Source organism: Saccopteryx bilineata, chromosome 4, assembly GCF_036850765.1.
Source record: "Saccopteryx bilineata isolate mSacBil1 chromosome 4, mSacBil1_pri_phased_curated, whole genome shotgun sequence".
NCBI lineage: Eukaryota > Metazoa > Chordata > Mammalia > Chiroptera > Emballonuridae > Saccopteryx > Saccopteryx bilineata.
In genome coordinates, this window is record NC_089493.1 from 81,891,510 (window position 1) to 81,913,837 (window position 22,328).

The window sequence follows — 22,328 nt, forward strand, 5'->3', positions numbered from 1 at the left end:
TATTCAGTGCAGTTCGATGTGGGCTCATGCACCGATTTTTTAGGGCTCCTTAGGTAGCTATCCCGCATAGCCTCTACAGACTCGTCACTGACTGATGGCCTACCAGAACGGGGTTTCTCCACCAAACTGCTGGTTTCCTTCAACTGCTTATCCCACCGAGTAATGTTATTCCTACGTGGTGGCGCTTCGTTATAAACGTGCCGATATTCACGTTGCATTTTGGTCATGGATTTGAATTTAGCAAGCCACAGAACACACTGAACTTTCCTCTGTATCGTCCACATCTCGACTGGCATGGCCGTGGGCTGCTCCGCTGTATACATGGTGTTATGTCATCATCTGCGCATGCACACGTGCTGCCACATCATCCTACAGAAACTGGGAGGGTTTTCCTTTTATTTGGTGCAGATTTCACATTTCTATTGTCTTTTGTTGCTTTCCTGTGACTGGTCAAAAGTGCACCATGACTTTATGAACACATTGTATTGCATTGTGTGTGAAGGGATTAAGCAAAGAAGAAAAAAGAAGAAAAAAACCCCATAAACAGACAGTAGGGTGGGGACTGCAGGAGGGAAAAGGGGTGTGGGAGTTGTAAGGAGGGCAGAGGGGGATAAATGGTGATGGAGGGAGTAAGTTTAAATAATGCTCATTTGCTTCAGAAATTAATGTAGAACTCATATAATATTTTAGATAAATATGTATAGAAACATTGAGTTAATGAATTAAAATGTCCTGGAATTTATTTATTTACTTGTTATTTATGTTTCCACCTACTTAAAAAAATACCTAAGTGAATGCAAAAATAATGTGAAAGCAATATAAGTTCTGTTGCATTAACTACTTCAAGTCATTAGACTATTATTTAGAAGATCTTAATTTTAATTTATAATACTCCCTGCCTTCAAGTTTATCCCCTTTGGTTTCTCATTGCCTGCTCTGTATTTATATACGATCCTTTCCTAGAGGATATTAAAGCACAGCCCACAGCCTTTCTGTAGGAAATGATATGATCTCTATTTTGCAGATGGGGAAACTGGAAGCACAGATGGCCACGTCATTATTCCTAAGAAATGAAGCAAATTGGAGACAGAGCTAAAAACAGCACAAAAAGCATTAGAGCCCAATTCTTCTACTGCACCCTCTAAAGTACTGGTGATCATTATCATCTATCATTATTATGACTATTTTTCAATACTCACTTGGCACATATTATTAAACTGTACTGGGGACTGGATTAAAATCCTTCATGCCTGACAGCTGTTTTTCTCGATGTTATTTCCCGAATTTTCTTCTGCTTCATAATTTCCCATTTGTTGTAAAGGCAGGTGGTTCAGAGTAAATGTTAAGAAACACTTGATGGAATGCCAAGATTGACATTGTCTTCTGCCTCATGTCCTGCTTCTTAATTCTGCACTGAGTTTACTCTTAGTTTCAGAGTCATTGCCATCAAATCACTTTCACCAATTGCCCATGTTCCCTCAGGATCACCTGATACTCTTCCCTGCAAATATATGAACTATTAACAAAATTCGTTCATTCATTATGATAAATATTATTGTATTTAATGCACACTATTATAGTGGAGTCTAAAGTGTCCAAGATATGGTCTGTGCCCTCTGGACAGCTGAGGGGACAGAAAACCTCACAAAAGTCAGAGAGCAGTATATGACCCAGTGCTGACGTGAAATGCTGAAGGAAAGAGAAAATCATTTCTTTATGAGGGTGCATATTCCTCAGTGGTTTTGTTCGATGGATAGCATGGTTGTTCTTTATATCCAGGAAATTTCTTTCCCTCCAAAATGCCCATTTACTTTATATGTATCATATATATCATAGCACTTGAAATTTGGAAGCTCTTAGCCTAGTCATATACCACCGTTGTAATTTAATATGAAGAAATTAAAACTCAGGAGATTAAGTGATTTTTTCCCAAGACCTTGGACCAAAACTCACGGTTTTAAAAAATTCCTAACCCATAAACAAGATATGAGGAGCAGAAATCAGTACTTTTAAGTGTCTTTTTCATGATAAAGTTTAAGTAATTCAGTAGATAGTAGATTGAGAAGATAAAAAATATTTCCCTAAGGCCTTCAATTTTCTTCTTGCTAGTTATTGAGAATAGAGAGGTAACTGCTATGTAGTTAGTGTTCAGAAATTCCCCTTACTCCTGACACTTTCTACTTAAAATGAGTGGAGGTCAGAAGCTGGACGGGGTTCATGTAAAGAAGAGTGCTTGGGGGTTCTCTTCCCATGTTTTAACAGATGCATTGGGAAATGGAGGTCTGGAGAGGCAAAGAGGCTTGTCCTAGAATCAACAACAGAGGGGATACAAATTCCAAATCTCAAAAAACCTACACCAATTTTCAACTCATTCTACTGCATCATGTTATCAAAACAGGGCGCACCTATTGTGGTTTGGCTTTGTTTAATTCTTTGTAGATTGCAGAGGACAAGACAGGTGGCTGTTACCGTTACCCAGGTGTTCCTAAACGGGCAATTGTTGCTGCCCAGCCTGTTGAGAAGGTGCTTTTCTGCTGGTACGAATACTATTGCAGTTTAGGCTAGGACACACAAGCAGGTTGATTCCTAAGAGAGCCCTGCCCCCTTCAATCAGACGACCACAGCGTCTCAGAGCAGAGGTAGGCATAGAAACCTTTAGCCAGTCCCTTATTTTACCAGATAAAGAAACAGATTGAGAAAGATTAAGATGCCAGGCCCTGGTCAGCTCTTAGCGGAGACCAGATGAAAAACCAGGAAAGCATTTAAATTTAATAAATTATTTAAAATGGTTTTGTACGTCAATGTATGAGTTACATAACAAATTTTGAGCCAAATTAGAAAATTAATTTTAGTTTGTTAGGATAAGATGAAAGGAAAATAAATCAGCCTCTATTAAATAAGGCGCTTTTTTTTATCAAATAAGAAAAAGACTTAAACAAGAAAGCCAATAGTTATCAAAATAATGATCAGTTCTTAGTCTAAGAAACACATTGTATGTTTACAGATAGAAACATTACTCTGAATTTGAAATAAGGAAAAAGCTGTGTGAGGAGTAAGATGTTGAGCATGCCGGGACGGCAGCCTGACTGTCGGCCCAGAAGCCTTGTGGTGCTGAGCCGTTTCTTCTTTATCTCCCCCAGGCTAATCAGAAAAGTAATTTCTCTTTACACTACTGCTCAAGAACCTTAATTTGGTTTGAATCCACTTCTAATACACTATTAATTTGCTTTTAACTTCTTTACTTTGTGTTTACACAAATATAAAGGTTTCTATAATAATCAAGACTTATATATAATTTATATACTAAAAAAATGTGGTTTTGTACATAGATCCAGAGACCAATGTAAAACAAAAACCCTCCTATGGGATCAGAGACCTAAGCTTGATACAAAAGTTATGGTTTGGAATCGAAGACAAGCTTGCCAGTATGTTGAAGCATGAAGCATGCCACTCAATGCACGGACAGTGTTCAGAAACTGGGGTTCAGACCAAGATTGATTGTTGTAGTGAAATTACTAAATTTCTCTTCAGCCGTTATCCGTAAGCAGTGTCTTGTCCATTCCTTTGGCAAGGGCCAAATGCCATGAGTAGAACACTGCAATCTCAACTGGTATCGTAGGCAGAAACCAGAGCTAACCTCGGGAAACTTCTGTGAGCTCTTTAATTCTTTACAGGTACAGAATTGCTGCAGGCGACGGAACTATGGAACCAGCAATGTAATGAGAGAGGTAAGCAGACTGTTACTGTGAGGGGATTCTCTGGAAAAGAAGAGAAAGATGTCTTCCTTTCTGGTCAGAAATGATTCACTTGGTAGAGCTGATCTCTTGAGGGCTGAACTGGAATGACAAACAAAACAGAAAAACAAAACAATCCCCCTACCACCAATAATAAAAACCTCTGGATTTTAGAAGGTATCTTCATTTTCTTTTATTTACTTTATTATCTTTTAATAAGCAAGCCTTTATTAACCCTGTGGGCCATAAACATATAGCTACACTGCCTGTGTGTGGTTTTTCTGTATCTCCACAGCCACCTGGCACAGTTTCGTGTCTTTCCCACACAGATAATCATGTCATGTAAACAAGTTAAACAGGTTACATGAAAATGCATGGGTCAACTCTTTTCACTTACAAAATTCAAAAGATCTTATTATACTGGATGGAAAAGGTGAAGGGATTAAGCAAAGAAAAAAATCTATAGTCCCAGACAACAGAATGGGGATTGCAGGAGGTGGGGAGAAGGTGGGGGAGGGAGGGGGGAGAGATGGTGATGGAAGGAGATTGACTTGGGGTGGTGAACACACAATGTAATATACAGATTATGTATTATAGATTGTATACCTGAAGCTTATATGATATTAACCAATGTCACCCCAATAAATTCAATATAATTTTTTTAAAAGATATCATTATGTGTTTGGACTAATGAATACTGAGAAGTAGCAAGCTTTCCCCCCTGATTTTTAAAATGGGGACAACCTCCGGCTAGCACTTGATTCTGTGTAGCACTTCACAATAGACAGCAGTGGAAGGAAAAGCTTCCGAGTCAAGGAAATGGGAAGGAAGAACATTTTTCAGTTTCTAGCTTACTATTTGCAAAGGAAGCTTACTATATTGCACAGGTCCAGTGCGTCTCAGAGCAGCCATCTTATCGCTGTTTTCAGTGTTTTTCTGTTTGTTTGTCTTTATTTATTTATTTTAAAATTGATTTTAGAGAGACAGGAACAGCTGTTCCTGTATGTGCCCTGACTGGGGATCAAACTGGCAACCGCTGTGCTTCTGAATGCCACTCTAAACAACAGAGCTCTCCGGCCAGGGCTGAAGTCAGTGTCTTGAAAAGCATGTTCCTGATTCAGCTGCACCAGAGTCATCAAGGTACTTGTTAAATTGCAGATTCCTGGGCTGGACCCCACACCTACTAAATCAGGGAACAGGGACTGATATCAACATTTTAAATAACACCTGAATGATCTTTATGAACAGCAAAATCTGAGAGCCCATTTTTAGCAGATTTATTAGCAGATTTATTTCATAGCTTTTAAGTACTAAAAAATGTGCTAAGCACATATTAAAATGCATTTTTATTTGAATAAAGATAGGATTATCTGTTCCAGAACCTGACTTTTGTTCTTTAAGGCTTTCTTTACATCTCTGTTCATAAGTCTTGATTACCTGGGTGGGACTGTGGCCAAGCAGGACTGGGAGGTGCTGGAGGGCATGCAGTTGGTATAAAAGGGGTAGATGAGATAAAACATGGACTTTTAAACTCTGTGTGAGGGCTTCATTCTCTCAAAGTCACCAATGGTATCAAATACTAGATATTTATAATATGTATCAAGATATTTTTAAAAACCCGTTTTTTTAGATCTAACTTTAATTTTTCTAATTTGGATAGCTATTTAAAGATGTACCCAAGCACAGTTCAGACATATAGTATATTTCAGGTCAGTGGTTTCTTGAATCACACATAAAATGCAAGCAAAGCGAGTTTTTTCGAAAGAGCAGCTGCAGTTTGTCTTCATCAGAAAACGGTTAGCACCATCTAGTGGATACAAAGAACCTCTTTTCTTGAATTCAGTCCAGCGAGGAGGTGAAGAGAGCAGTCCTCTAAACTTGGGCTGGAATCCCAGTGTCAGTTCCTGAATGGCTTCGGAAAAATTACTTAGCCCCTCTGTGCCCTGCATCTCAACTATAAATCTGGATAATAGTGGCGCCTCATTGGATGTGATGACGTGAAGTGAAATAATGCATCTAAAGCTGTCCTAAACACTTAGTAAATGTTAGTTTTAAAAACACTAAGCAGGAGAGGGGAGCTGTCCAGTGGCACACACTTTTAAGCGCTCTTCAAAAGAAATACTGTCTAGTTTGTAGAATCTATGAAGCTTGATACGGTTCCTCTTTCAGTGTGCTGTTTGTTGTGTTTGGCTGAAGCTTATGGTGAGAAAAAGGAAATTGGGGCAACAAGACTGGAATGGTAGTTGCAGCCCAGATGGAATACAATGTGGGCTCTCTCACTCATTGAAAATCTGACTGCACTCAGAGGGAGAATGTCAGGAGGAGAGAGAGACTGAAAACAAAAACAAAAACCAACTCTGAAACCAGCACTGCCATATGTCCCCAACCTGGAATGAGACCAGGGGAATTTTAGCTTAAGATATCTTGACTCTAGCGGAAATCCTTATGAATTATTTTGGAAGACACAATACTTCCTAGAATCTGTTTGGGGTTTTTGAACACAATTTTGGAAAACAGCGTGGAAACCATATGGTGCTCTCAGATTTAGGGCCGAATGTGATTTGTTTTGAGGGTATCACCTGCAATAGTTGACACAGAATTATTTCAGACAACTAAAAACAAAGACACGATTTATTGTATACTAACACACAACAAATGAAATTTATTAAAGTTTGCCCTCAAGGCAAATACAACTTCTCAGCAGTTTGCAAAAATGGAAGGAGCAGAAGTCAATAAACACAGTGAGAATGACAGAAAACAATCCAAGATGAGATGAATTTTATGCAAATGTAATCATTCGGACTCAGTTTGAAAAAGTTACAGTGAAGAGACTAAGTTTTTATTGAATATGAATTTTCTTTTCACTTGCTTTATCTTATGTTGGATATTTATTTATTTATTTATTTATTTATTTTTAGAGAGAGAGACAGGGATAGACAGGAAGGAAGAGAGATGAGAAGCATCAACTCGTATGTGTGGCACTTTAGTTGTTCATCGATCGCTTTCTCATATGTGCCGTGACCAGAGGGCTCCAACTGAGCCAATGACTTTGGGCTCAAGCCAGTGACCATGAGGTCATGTCTGTGATCCCACACTTGAGCTGGCAACTCTGCACTCAAGCTGATGAGCCTGCTTTCAAGCCAGATGAATCCACACTTAAGCTGGCGACCTTGGGATTTCAAAACTGGGTTTAGCGTCCCAGGCCAATGCTCTATCCACTGTGCCACCACCTGGTCAGGCTTTTGCAAATATTTTAAAATCAACAATTTAAAAAATGAAAACACCAGTTAATCATGGGCACTAATCATAGCCCTGGCATTTTATTGAATTTATTGGGGTGACACTGCTTACAAAATTATACAGGTTTCAGGTACACACTTCTACAACACATCATCTGTACACGGTATTGTGTGTTCACTCCCAAGTCTCCATTCATCCAGCATTTATCCCCCCCACACTTCGTCAGCCCTTCCCTGCTTCCCCCAACCCCCAACCAGGGCAATCACCACACTGTTCTCCAGGCCCCTGAGTTTTCTCTCTTTTTTTCTTTTTTCATAGCCCTGATTTTAGTTGGTTGTTTTTTTTCCCCTCCACATTCTCAAGAATTCTGAAATGTGTTGTCTTCTTAATGAGCATCATTAATCATCAAAAAATAAAAATGGAAAAAGTGGACTTTATTCATGGAATATTAGAACTGTGCCAGCATTTGGTGATTACCTGGTATCTAGCTACTACTCAGAAGGGTCAGTGGACCAGAAGCCCTGCAGCACCTGGGGACCGGTTAGGCTCGGGTCACCAGCTACTTAGTATCAGAATCCAAACAATGGCATCTCTTCTCCTTATAAAAAAATAAAGCAGAGTCAAGGGAACAGAGCATAGAGAGTGCAGAGATGGGGAAGGATTATTTTATATAGGGTGGTCAGGAAAGGCCCTCTTTTCTGAAAAAGCCGCCTGAGCTAAGAGAAGAAGGAAGTCAATGAATAGCCGGGGCACTGGATTCCAGGCAGAGGAAACAGCAGGGCTGAGGGAGAGAGAGAGAGAGAGAGAGAGAGAGAGAGAGAGAGAGAGAGAGAGGAGAGAGGGAGATGTGTGTATGTGTGTGTTTATTGGGAGGGTGATTATTCATATAGGAGGAACAACAAGGGGTAGTGTTTCCAAATTCCCAACGGATAGTAAAGAATCAAAACTACCAGTAGTTCTCATAATCTTAAATTACGGAGGGTCCTTGGTTTATGATAGTTTCAACATATGATGTTTCAAGTTTATGATGCTCACTCCCATAAAAGCTTCAGAAAACTGAGACATGAATGTTTCGGCTATGCTTAAGGACTATGTGGGTGAACTAATTTGGTTGCACATGGTGGAAGAATATGCAATAATGTGGGATATTTGTGTTTTAAAGTTCTAGATTATGATTTTACAATTGTGTTAAGATAGGTAAGTGACTTAGGCTAGGGTGTGTTTCGACTTACACCAAAATTCAGGTTATGTCATTGTCATAGGAACAGAACTGTGTCATAACCCGAGGAGCCTCTGTATTCTAAAATACTTCCAAATACTTTCATATTTTACTTATCATGATTATCTGAAGTATTTGTTTAAAACACAGGAACTCTTAAATTTAGAAGTGTTTACAAGAATTGTCACCTATAGCAAATATGCAAATACTGGAGAACACAGAGAACATTATTGGGTGTCATTTGAATAAAGTAGCATATGAATCTCCATGCAAGGTTAATAGCACTTCACAGAATCATGAGTTGGAAACTGTCAATTTAAGGACTTATTTTGAATCAAAACTTATTTCTTGCAATACCACTCATAGAATTTATATAAAGTATACAATGAGTATTAACTTATTAATATTTATATAATTTTCAAGAATGACTCCCTGTTAGTAACAGATAGGGCCAGGAACATAACATGGCACCACCTCCAAGCAAGACTGACCGATCAGATTGTAACTGCATCTCTCCCAGGTGCTCCTGTCCCAGATTCCAGAAAGTTGACCTCAACTTCTGACTCCAAGTATCAGCATTTCCTGTTCTTGCATTCAACTTGACATTGGTGGATTTCTTTAGTTACATCTCTATGTTGATTGCTAAGGTTTAATTCTCCTAGAAGAATTAGAATACTTTCTCCAGTTTTCCTGATTTCTCAACTGATTTTTAAAAAAATTTGGATAAACATAAATTTCCTGAAAAACACTGGGAAGAAATTTCTGCATAGAAATACCAACAAGGAGGACAGTGAGGCTGGACCAAAGTGTACCAGGTACTGGAGGTCTGAGGGAAAATGGAGGGCCTGGTCTTTTAGGACTGGTGGGCATTGTAAGAACTCTGTGAGAAATGGGGAGCCATGGATAGCTCTGAGCAGAGAGTGACATGGTTTGACTTGGGTTTTGAAAGCATCATTCAGACTGCTGTTTGAAAGTAGTAGGGACAAGAAAGGCAACAGTTAAAAGGTTATTGCAAAAATCTAGATGAGAGATGATGGCAGATGTACCTCAATGGAAGCACTGAAGGCACTGAGAAGTGGTTGGATTCTGGATATATATACACAATGAGAGGAGGGGAGGCAGAGACAGACTCCCACATGTGCCCTGACCAGGATCTACCGGGAAAACCCACTAGGGGGTGATGCTCTGCCCTACTGGGGCATTGCTCTGTTGCTCGGCAACTGAGTTATTCTTGTCACCTGAGGCAGAAGCCATGGAGCCATCTTCAGCACCTAGGGCCAACTTGCTCCAATTGAGCCATGGCTGTAGGAGGGAAAGAGAGAGAGAGAGAGAGAGAGAGAGAGAGAGAGAGAAACTGGGGGGGGGTGTGGAGAAGCAGATGGGTGCCTCTTCTGTGTGCCCTGACCAGGAATTGAACCTGGGACAACCACAAGCTGGGCCAACGCTTGTATATATATTGAATGTAGAGCTGATAGGATTGATAAATTGAGTGTAGAATATGGGAGGAAGAGGAATTGAGGATAACTTCAGGCTTTTGGTCTGAGCCTGGCAGGATGGACTTACCATAACTGAGATGGATAAGAGGGTTGTAGTGGTGGAGGGGATTGTGGAGAAGATTGTTTTTTGACATGTGAAGTTTGAAATGCTTCTTACATCTAAGTGGAGATGTCTAAGGGGACATGTCACATAGTCAGATACAAGATTTCAGGGGAGAAGTCTGGGCTAGAGATAGGAATTCATGATTTAGCAGCATATCAGTGATATTTAGAGCCAGCACTGCCCTAGATTGTAGTTGTGGTTCAGAGAGTAAGTCACTTAACCTTTGAGCGAGTAACTCACTTAACTTTTGTCTATTTGCTCTGATGAAAAACAGGCCCTGGCCAGTTGGCTCAGTAGATAGAGCATCAGCCTGGCATATGGACGTCCCGGGTTCAATCCCAGGTCAGGGCACACAGGAGAAATGACCATCGGCTTCTCTTCCCCTCGCTCTCCCCCTTCTCTCTCTCTTCCCCTCTGGCAGCCAGTGGCTCGATTAGTTTGAGCATTGGCCAGGGCACTGAGGATAGCTCCCTTGGTCTGAGCAAGGCAGCCTCAGGTGCTAAAAATAGCCCAGTTGATTGAGCATGGGCCCTAGACTGGGGTTGCTGGGATCCAGTGGATCCCAGTGGGGGCACATGTGGGAATCTGTCTTACTACTTTCCTTCTTCTCACTTAAAAAACATAACAAAACAACAAAACACCACTACCAGTGGTAGGATTCAAATAATTTAACAACTGGTTCTCTGCCCTAATGACCATTATAAGAATAAAAAAAGATATACTGAAAGGTAGTTTATTATTTCATGCATTTAATGAATTAATTTATTAAAAAAAATTTTTTTTGTGTGTGTATGTGTGTGACAGAGACAGAGAAAGACAGAGAGAGGGACAGATAGGCACAGACAGACCGGAAGGGAGAGAGATGAGAAGTTTCACTTCTTCGTTGTGGCACCTTAGTTTCTCATTTGATTGCTTTTTCATATGTGCTTTGACCAAGGGGCTACAACAGACCAAGTGACTCCTTGCTCAAGTCAGTGACCTTGGGTTCAAGCTGGTGGGCCTTGCTCAAACTAGATGAGCCCAAGCTTAAGCTGGCGACCTCAGGGTTTTGAACCTGGGTCCTCTGCATCCCAGTCCGACACCCTATCCACTGCGCCACCGCCTGGTCAGGCGATTTCATGCATTTAACATTTTAGAATAAAAGAGGCACACAAAACTAGATTATAAGAAAGACTTTTAAAATATTAATGAAAAAATATTAAATAATACCTGACAAAAAACAATAAAACTTATTTAAGATACTTCTATATTGCTTCTTGGCTGGTGTCCTCACTTGCAATTTTTTTCATCTATGGACAGAATGAACATTACTATGGGCATTTAGAATATGCTGTTGCACTGATGAACGTTAAGAGTAGAGAATGTAGTAAGCATGACCTTGGTGGCGCAGTGGATAAAGCGTTGACCTGGAATGCTGACTTTGCTGGTTCAAAACCCTGGGCTTGCCTGGTCAAGGCACATATGGGAGTTGATGCTTCCTGTTCCTCCCTTCTCTCTCCCTCTCTCTCCTCTCTAAAATGAATAAATAAAGTCTTAAAAAAAATTTTTTTTTTAAAAAAAGTCTATTAAAACTGAGGTGTTCCTTAAAAAAATAAAAAGAGTAGGGAATGTAAATTTGTGATTTCACATTGGGCAGATGCCCAGGTGCCCACCTGAGAGAGAACCCAGATTACAAGTGCCATTTTAACAACCTGTTCACCGAACTCAATTAGGTATCAGTTCTGTAGAACCAGTGCGAACCAGTTGGATCCCACCACCACATCCTACCTACCTAAAACAACAAGGATAAAGGTATGTGAAAATGCCTTGTAAATTATAAAGTACTGTTCAACTGGGGAAAAAAGCAGGTAATTCATGGTACTAGGAATGATAAGGTGATCAATCGTCCTCCTTTAGGGAGGATAGTCCTTCTTTTGTAAGTTCCGTCCTCCCTCGAAAAGTGTCCTCCTACATGTCCTCCTTTTTGATAATGGAAGACTAATCTGTAAATGTCCATATTCGATCGATGCAGTCTATCCATTGTGTGTGATGTGACGTATTTGTATCTAAATGAGTACTTTTTTCTTACAATTATTATTAAAAATTAATAGGCATGTAAGCATAATTATAATATAAAATATTACAAATGTTTTTATTGTTCATTTATCATATTATAGTGTATTATTGTTGCAATGAATAAAATGTTTCTTTTATTTACGACATTGTTTTCTTCAACTTGTTTTTGTCCTTTTCATTGTAAAAATGTTTGTCACTTTAGGAATGAAGAACATCAGTTTGTGGACTCAGAGGAGTCTTCATGCTCTGAGAATTAGAGAAACCACAAACAGTAATTATTACCCTTTTTGGACTGTGGCTTCATTTGTGCAATTACTATTTTTATTTATATGGCATCCAAACTTTACCAAGAACTTCACATGCATGATCTTCTTGAGCTGCACTACAATCTTGTGAAGAAGGAATTATCATCACCCAGGAGTAAACTGAGCCCAGAGAGGGGAGCAGACCTGCCAGGCGGGCACCATATTAATAGTGAGGTCCAGAGCCCTACAAGTATCCAGATATCCATGTTCCGAGTTAAATCTAAATAGGAAGTAGTCATTCCCCACCCACACTGCCCTCCGGGAACACAGATGAGACAGTCGACTTGCCCCAGCTCCCGGAGATCCGTCAGCTCTTCGGAGCCCCTGCCCCCCAAGTCTCCGTTCTGGATGGTACAGCCTTTTCTTCTTATCGCGAGAATGAAAGCGGCTTGCCTCTGGTTGCCAGGGGAACAGCGTTCTCCTCTCACCTCCAGAGTAGCTATTGTGGCAGGACAGACCTCTCCCCTCATTGGGGGATAGTGGGTGAACTGCGAGTGTCAGCGGTGCGCTTCAAATCCCTCAATGCTCTGATGACTAGCGACTAGTTTCCAGAGTTTCCTCGGGAAGGTGAGGAACCGCACAGATTAGTGGGAGGGCGGTGCCGGGGAGGATGGAGGGCGGGTCTGGGAGTCTGTCTGACCAATATCCCCTAGAATTTATTTTAAAAGTCAATCACTAGACATTAAAAGTAGACCGTAAGTGACAAAGGATGCAAGTGGCAAAGGATGCAAGTAGACATTTCAAAGAAAAAATAAAAATAAAAGGTGGTCAGCAAACATTTAACCAGAGGCTCAACTTCTCTCGTAATTAAAGCAATGTAAATCAAACTCCAGATACCTTTGGACACTTACCAGACAAAACTGAAAACGCTTGGACGGTAACTAGATTGACCCCAGCCCAGTGTGGGGAAACGACTTTCATCTCATCATACCTTGTTGGTAGTAGTGAGATCTGGTATCATCTTTTTGGAGAACAATTTCACAGACTACCAGAATTTGAAATGCAAATGTTCTTTGAGCAATTCTGATTTATCTTCTGGATATATAAATATAACAAAACAAAGATTTGTAAAAGAGGCTAACTTAAAATTGACATATATGTTACGGTAAAATACACCCTTTTAATGTGCAGTTCAGTGAGCTTTGACAAACACGTAATTGCCACAACCATCAAGATACAGAACAGTTCCATCGTTTCCCCCAAATCTCTTAGTACCCTTTTGTAATTAACCCCTCCCTGCCCCTAGCCCTGGTAACCACTCATCATTTTCCCTATAGTTTTGTGTATTCCAGTATGTCCTCTAATAGGGCAAACACTATGTGTTAGGTTGGCTGAGGGAGGAACACACACAGGCCTGCTGAGTTTAATAAGAGGTTTATTTATGCATCTGCGAATAGAGGGGCTGAGACCCTAGTGGCATCAGCAGAGAGCTGCAGGAAGGGATGTCTCACATATGGGTTGCTGCAAGCATTTGCTGGCATGGGGTTTCATGCACCTGGACCTGCTCAGATTAGCATATCCTGGTTTGTGACCTTGGTCACAGACTGTTTCCCTTTCCCAACCCTCAGGTCCCTCCCACTGGGCTTGTCCCAAGGACACTTGCAAGAACCTTCTTAAAGTGGGGAGAGTTGCTTAAGGGGAGGGGAGGTCAGGTGAGGGAGATACTTAATGAAGAAGTTGCCCTAGTGGGAAGTTGGATGAGGGGAATTTGAGTTTTAAAAGGCCTTGAATCTAAAGGAGCCCTGGACCCAAATCTAACACTATGGAGCCCTTTTTATGTGGTTTCTTTCAATTTAGTGCAATACAGTTGAGATTCGTCCATGTTTTGTATCAGTTGTTTGTTTCCTTATATTGCTGAGTAATATTCCTTTGCATGGATGTACCACAGTTTGCTTAACCATTCCCCAGTTGAGGGACATTTGGATTATTGCCAGTTTTTGGCAATTATTAATGGAGCTGCTATAAATATTTATGTACAGGTTTTGTGTGAATATAAGTTTTCATTTCTTGGGTATATATCTGGGACTGAGAGTGTAGAATCATATGGTAAGTATATGTTTAGCTTTATGAGAAACTGCTAAGCAGTTCTGCAACATGACTGTTCCATTTTGCATTCTCATAAGCAATGTATGAAAGTTCCAGTTACTCCCTCACATGGTATTGTTAATTTTTTTAAAAAAATTATTTTTCATCATTTGAATGCCACATAGTATTGTTAGTTTTTTTTAAAAAGTATTTTTCCTTATTTGAATGCATAGTGGTTCTCATTGTTGTATTAATTCTTATTGCTTTGGTGACTAATGATGTTGAACATCTCATGTGCTGGTTTAATATTCATGCATCTTTGGTGATGTGTCTGTGCAAATCTTTTATTTTCTTATTATTGGGTCTTGATATTTCTTTTTGTATTCTAGATATAAGTCCTTTGTCAGATATGTGTTTTTCAAACCTAATCCACCATCACATATGTACTAAAGAAATTTTTATAGTTTTAAGTTTTAGTTTTAGGTCTGTGATCCATTTTGAGTAAAGTTTTGTATTGCTTTTAATAGCAAATACTCCATATACAGTCTAAATGAACTGATTAAAAAAATGGTATGTATATAGAGTGGAAAACTATGCCATTGTTTGAAAGCATGAATTATATCTGTATGTGAAAAATCTCTGAAATATATTGTGAAGAAGCAAGTTGCAAAGCATTATTTGTTTGTGTTTGTGTGGGGGAGGAGTGCAGAGGTATAAAGGACAGAAAGTTTTCATAGGTCTAAAAAATGAGATCTACAAAAATCTATTGGGGTAAGGGGAATTTTGACTTTAAAGGTATTGACTTTAAAAGTATAATTTGATTTCCCCTTCCCTCTATGGGCAAGTATTTCTTACATAATATATATATAAAACAAACTACCATAACAATTTCTAGACATTGAAATCATGAAAATAAATGTGATGCTACTTTTTTTCTTAAAAAAAGACTTTATCTATTGATTTTTCGGGGGGGGGCAAGAAGCATCAACTCGTAGTTGCTTCACTTCCATTGTTGATTGTTTCTCATATGTGCCTTGGTTGGGAAAGCCCAGGGTTTCGAACTCTACACCTCAGTTGATGCTCTATTCATTGAACCACCACATGTCAGACAACTTTTATTTTTTTCGTTAGATTGGCAATTCATTATTACTAAACAGAGTAGTCTTTTTTAAAACTTTTTATTAAGTGAGAGGAGGGGAGGCAGAGAGACAGACTTCTGCATGCATCCCAACCTGGGATCCACCCTGCAAGGCCCCCTCTGGGCATTGCTTTGCCCCTATGGGGCCGTTGCTCTGTTGCTTGGCAACCAGCCTATTTTTAGTGCCTTAGGCGAGGCCACAGAGCCATCCTCAGCCCCTGGGGCCAACTTGCTGAAACCAATTGAGCCATAGCTATGGGAGGGGAAGAGAGAGAGATAGAAAGAGAAAGAACAGGGAAAGGGAGGGGTGGAGAAGCGGATATTCACTTCTCCTGTGTGCCCTGACTGGGAATGAAACCTGGGACATCCACGTGCTGGACTAAAGCTGTACCACTGAGTGTAGAGCAAGTAGCCATGGCTACCATCAAAGCTGCCTCGCCAACGCAGGTTTGCATTTGATCCAGACAGATGGTAATGAAATTGCAGAGCCAAAAACTAGTGGTCCATTTTTTTTTTTTATTCTAGAGTTGCACTCTGCAAGCGAGTAAAAACACATAGCAGGGCCCTGGCCGGTTGGCTCAGTGGTAGAGCATCGGCCTGGCGTGCAGAAGTCCCGGTTTCGATTCCCGGCCAGGGCACACAGGAGAAGTGCCCATCTGCTTCTCCACCCCTCCCCCTCTCCTTCCTCTCTGTCTCTCTCTTCCCCTCCCGCAGCGCGGCTCCATTGGAGCAAAGATGGCCCCGGGCGCTGGGGATGGCTCCTTGGCCTCTGCCCCAGGCGCTAGAGTGGCTCTGGTCCCAACAGAGCGACGCCCGGGAGGGGCAGAGCATCGTCCCCTGGTGGGCAGAGTGTCGCCCCCTGGTGGGTGTGCCGGGTGGATCCCGGTCGGGTACATGCGGGAGTCTGTCTGACTGTCTTTCTCCGTTTCTAGCTTCGGAAAAATACAAAACAAACAAAGAAAAAAAACCCAAAAAAACCCCACATAGCGGGAAACACTTCCCTTTCCATTCAGGGCTCCCAAAGCCACTGATGCATCCGAGTTTTCCTAGAATCAAAGGCTCCCACCTCTTTGCCTACATTTTGGCTGCCTCTTCTACCCCACGTGGCCTCTCCCTTTCTCCTGGAACAACATGATCTCCCAAAAATGGCCTCCTCGCTCCTCCTTTTAAAACCTTTTGGTGCAAAAGTCCTCCCCCAACACATATTAGCATAACCAAGTCCCTTCCCAAGCAAGAAGGCAATCAGCCGCCCATGTGGGCAGTGGCCATCTTTAACAAAATGAGCAAAATATATTTTATCTGCCCAACACTGAGCCAACGAGCCAGGGCTGTCGTTTTCTTTTGATTCTTCCATTCATCCAAAGATATAAAATTACAGCAGCCATGTTTCCCCCTTTTGGTTTTAAATCATCCATGATGGTTGAATTTCTCATAATCCTGTATGAAAAAGTTTAATTTTGTTTGAAAGGAATGTTATAAAAAGTTGGTATGTGTTTGTAGTGGCTTGTTAAAATTTAGAATCTGGTCATACATCCATCTATTTAATGGGATATCATGAAATAAATAATATTCTGTTTTATTGTAATCTTTAATGTAATAAGAATAAGCTCATCATGCAATGTTAAGTGAGAAATATGAGTCCAATTTTGTTGAAAAGACAGTGCAAGAATAAAAGAAATGTGTCAAGGTGGTGAATATTGGGTGTCTTCTTTTAATACACTTTAATATATTCTAGAAAAAATTTTATAATAAATAAATTCTTTAGTATGAATTCAAGATATACTTAATAGATAACCAGAAATACAGATAAGCAAAAGGTAAAAAAAAAAAAAAAGGGACACAAGGATATCCATGAAGGCATCAATCCATAACCCATCTCTCTTACTTCTTCGACTTGTGCTCATCTTCAGTATATTTCTTTAATTACAGATATTAGACTTATTTTTTCTTGGAGTTGTTTTTTCTTTAGAAGATACTAACAATTTTTTTTTTTTTGGTATAGGAAGTCCTTGTTTATGCCCTTAGCCAGTTTTCTATTGGAATGTTGCTTTTCCTTATTTATTTGGAGCTCTTTAAATATGTAAATTTATTAACCTTTTGTATATCATGTATGTTATAGCTTCCCCAGTTAGTGAGAAACCTTTTTCCTTTTTATTTATTTATTCTTTACAGGGACAGAGAGAGAGTCAGAGAGAGGGATAGATAGGGACAGACAGACAGGAACAGAGAGAGATGAGAAGCATCAATCATCAGTTTTTTGTTGTGACACCTTAGTTGCTCATTGATTGCTTTCTCATATGTGCCTTGACCGCGGGCCTTCAGCAGACCGAGTAACCCTTTGCTCGAGCTAGCGACCCTGGGTCCAAGCTGGTGAGCTTTGCTCAAACCAGATGAGCCCGTGCTCAAGCTGGCGACCTCGGGATCTTGAACCTGGGTCCTTCCACATCCCAGTCCGACACTCTATCCACTGTGCCACCGCCTGGTCAGGCAGTGAGGAACCTTTTAATTTAATTTAGAATGGCTTTTTTTTTTTTTGGTTTGACACTCAAGATTATTAAACAATAATCTAATCTTTTTTGTGTGTGTGACAGAGATAGAGAGAGAGACAGAGAGAGGGACAGAGAGAGGGACAGATAGACAGGAACAGAGAGAGATGAGAAGCATCATTTCTTCATTGCGGCATCTTAGTTGTTCATTGATTGCTTTCTCATATGTGCCTTGACCAGGGGGCTACAGCAGAGCAAGTGACCCCTTGCTCAAGCCAGCGACCTTGCGTTCAAGCTGGTGAACTGTGCTCAAACCAGATGAACCTGCGCTCAAGCCAGCTACCTTGAGGTCTTGAACCTGAGTCCTCTGCATCCCAGTCCTATGCTTTATCCACTATGCCACTGTCAGGTCAGGCAGTAATCAAATCTGTTAGTCTCTTTCTTTTTGATTTATGCTTTTGGTGTCATGCTTAGTAGGCCACTAACTTCATAATTATATAAATTATCTTTGTTTTCTTCAAGTCCCTTGAGGATTTCATATTTTACATTATTTATTATTTTTAAAATTAGGCTTTAGTTTTATTAAAGTAATATAATCAAAAATATTAAACTGTAATATAATTTACAATGGGAAAAGAAAAGAAGCCATGTCTAGTCTCATTCTCCAGAGGCAACCATGTGAACTTGTAAATATTATGCTGATTTAACTGTTGTTTTGACTTTCTCTTTGACTTGCAGATTGGATTTCTTATACTACCTCTCATTTTATGTATTCCTTGCTGTATATACTCAATGTATTTAAAGCACATTTGGTTAAATCAACATTTAAGTATTTTATTATCAGTTGCTTTCTTTTTTGTATAATGCTGCATTTTTCTTGTGGCATTTTTATGTGGCTATTGAGATTTCTTCTCCAACACGCAAATACATTTATAAGATCATACTTCAGTGACCTTTGTCCATACTTTCTTCTCTATGGCCAAATTCAGAGATTGTCAGTTACATTCTCACTCACCCTGGGAACTGTATTTTATATAATTTATTATTTTCAGGAGCAAAAATAATAAAATAGACCTATTTCTAAAACGTATTGGAAGATTTCCAGAGCCTTTTAGCTGATCAGTGTCATTGACGGTTCCCTGGGCCTCTCCCTTACTGACGTGTTTCACACTGGCTCTGCACCTGTTTCCCTCTTACTGCTCTCTCTGTAAGCTGCAGGCAGTCTCCCCGGACAAGCTACTTGGAGCATTTACAAGACAGTTGACCTTTTAGTGCCTTATGCTTTTTGATTGTGACATGACGGGCCAGGGTGATTTGCCATCCCACAATAATAATGTCAGTGTCTTCCTGAGTGATCCCAAACCCTTTTGTGGAGTTTGAATAACGTTGAGATCAATGCCTTTTTCATTTGCTGAGATGGAAAGAGTTGACCTACTGGTTCCTTAAGCATCAACTTGGGCACAACAAAGGGTTGGAGGCCAGATCATGTTATCTCTGCGTGCCTCGGAGAAGCATCAGATTCTTTTTTTTTTTTTTTTTTTTTTTGTATTTTTCTGAAGCTGGAAATGGGGAGGCAGTCAGACAGACTCCCGCATGCACCCGACCGGGATCCACCCGGCACGCCCACCAGGGGGCGATGCTCTGCCCATCCGAGGTGTCGCACTGTTGTGACCAGAGCCACTCTAGTGCCTGGGACAGAGGCCAAAGAGCCATCCCCAGCGCCCGGGCCATCTTTTGCTCCAACGGAGCCTTGACTGCGGGAAGGGAAGAGAGAGACAGAGAGGAAGGAGAGGGGGAGGGGTGGAGAAGCAGATGGGCGCTTCTCCTGTGTGTCCTGGCCGGGAATCAAACCCGGGACTTCCGCACGCCAGGCCGACACTCTACCACTGAGCCAACCGGCCAGGGCCAGCATCAGATTCTTTATGTTATACTTCCTCTCATGTCCAAAACTTCCCCTGGACTGTTTAAAAAAACAACAACAGAGAAAGATGAATCATTTTATAGGGTAAGAAAGCACATTGTTACACTTTTGAGCCAGATGTAATTGCTTTGTTCTATTATGAGAGGAGTGGTTTAATTCATAATTTATAGGAATTTAGGAAAAAATTTGTTGGAAGATGTCCATTCACATATAAAGCTAAGTAAGTAATGAGAAGGCAAGATCTGAAATTCTGTTTCTTCCATTTTATTCAGCATGCATGACATCCACACATTCCCCAACAAATCTGGACCGATCCTGATCAACCGACACAGTTTGGGAGGGTTAATGTGCCTGCAGTACTCAATTTTCCCTCTTGTTTAAACCACCCTGCCTAGTATTTCCTGCGTCAGAAAGCAGCACTGGGAATAGAGCAGCCAGAGTGGTGAGAGGCCTGTGAATGGTGTCACATGAAAAATAGTTAAAGAGATTGGGGATGTATATAGCTTGATAATGAAAGTCTGTCCCCTCGTAGGGAAAGTAGGTTTGACTCTCTGTTGATTCAGAGGGCAGAAGTAGTATCATGTGTTTTATAAGGGAAAGGTTGATAGAAAAAGAGCACTGACCTGGAGCTGGGTACCCCATGAAAAGGAGGCACCCAGTATGAGAAGAGAAATGAGAGCTGAGAGGCAAGATTAGGCTCAAGGTTGAGCTAGAACTGGAAAGGCTGGAATAAGGAAGGGAAACCAGAAGAAAGTAGAGGCCTTAGCCCATCATTGTGACAAAGCATGATCTTGATTGAGAGGTATGGTGCTCCATGAGTGCATTCTCAGTTCAGGGACACAGTAAATGTTTCTCTCGGAGGCCCAGGGAGCCATTAAGATAGCATTCACTTCTGCATTGTTTCTGAGTCACTTTCAGAATCTAACATCCTAGGCATTCTAGGCAGCATATCTTCCATCTGCAGTGACATAAGATTTAATGATCCACAGACAGAGATGTCTTTTTATGAAATTAGGGTAGTGTGACTTTTGTAGTAACACAGTCCTTATAACAAAGGCTCTGACTTGCATATTAACACTAATAAAACAATTAAATACATAACGTGCTTTATAATTTTTGTTTCAGGATGTCAATGTATATTATAAAGGGGAACTTAGACGGAATATCAAGACCAGCCTCAAATTCAAGAACACGTCCTGGGAGCAGATGTTCAAATGCTTCTTTGGAGGTACTCTCACCAGAGCTGGTCTCCTTCAAGGTACTTTGCTGAGCAGAAATGATTTCAACTCCTTCTTCTGACCTCTAGGAATCGATAAACCAAGGTTGTTGTTCATTTAAGGGTTACTTTTTAGAGGGAGTGCCGGGAGCACTCACAGATTCTCGGATATTACTTGAGATCATTTTGTATGAAACAGTGTTTCCTTCTTTATCTCCCCTCCTCCTCCTCTTTTTTTTTTGAATGTTGTTTTTTGTTGTTGTTGTTGTTCACATTCACATTGTAGTTTGTTAATGCACTTTGATAACTTAGTTTTTTAAAGAAAGCTTTGTATTTCAACATCTGCTATGCCACCATTGACTCTTACTATAAAAAAACTCATTAATTTTAAAAATACAGTTTGGGTAAAGACCACATAATATATGTTTAGTAGGTATATTATCTGGCTATGACTTCCTTTTCCTTAATAGTCTCTTTTTCTTTTCTTAAAATATTTAAACTTGCCTGACCAGGCAGTGGAGCAGTGGATAGAGCATTGGACTGGGACATGCAGGACCCAGGTTCGAAACCCTGAGGTCACCAGCTTGAGCATGGGGTCTCTAGCTTGTGTGTGGGATCATAGACACGACCCCATGGTTGCTAGCTTGAGCCCAAAGGTCACTGACTTGAAGCCCAGCATCACTGGCATGAGCCCAAGGTCACTGGCTTGAGCAAGGGGTCACTCACTCTGTTGTAGCCCCCAGTCAAGGCACATATGAGAAAGCAATCAATGAACAACTAAGGGGACTAAGGAGTTTCAATGAAGAACCAATGCTTCTCATCTCTCTCCCTTCCTATCTGTCTGTCCTTATCTGTCCCTCTCTCTGACTCTCTGTCTTTGTCAATAAAAAGAAATCTAGACTGACCAAGCAGTGGTACAGTGGATAGAGCATCAGACTGGGATGCGGAGGACCCAGGTTTGAAACTCCAAGATCACTGGCTTGAGCGCAGGGTCACTGGCTTGAGAGTGGGATCATAGACATGACCCCAAGGTCACTGGCTTGAGCAAGGGGTCACTCACTCTGCTGAAGCCCCCCGGTCAAGCACATATGAGAAAACAATCAGTAAACAACTAAGGAGACTAAGGGGCTGCAACAAAGAATCGACGCTTCTCATCTCTCTTCCTTTCTATCTGTCACTATCTGTCCCTCTCTCTGTCTATTTGTCTCTGTCACACACACACAAAAAATCTAAACTTGATGTTTTTTAAAGAATCAGTTTTTTTCATCTGTGATATAGAACAATATATTTGTTTTAGAATTGTCATAAAGAACAATTTTGAACTTTATAGTGAAAAAAATACAAGTTAATGAATCCATACTCATTTATATTTTCGATTTATGGATAAGAC

General features: G+C 40.5%; 1 protein-coding gene across 3 annotated transcripts in view; it reads left to right on the top strand.

Moving 5' to 3' along the window:
* Positions 1-12,675: 12,675 nt before the first annotated feature.
* Positions 12,676-22,328, top strand: part of FSIP1 (fibrous sheath interacting protein 1) — a 285,720-nt gene continuing 276,067 nt past the window's right edge. For all 3 annotated transcript variants that reach the window (XM_066277143.1, XM_066277142.1, XM_066277144.1), the window contains exons 1-2: positions 12,676-12,719; positions 20,848-20,980. In XM_066277143.1, coding sequence (XP_066133240.1) covers positions 20,849-20,980 — 132 coding nt within the window. In that variant the 5' untranslated portion in view covers positions 12,676-12,719; position 20,848. The remainder of the gene's footprint in view (positions 12,720-20,847; positions 20,981-22,328) is intronic.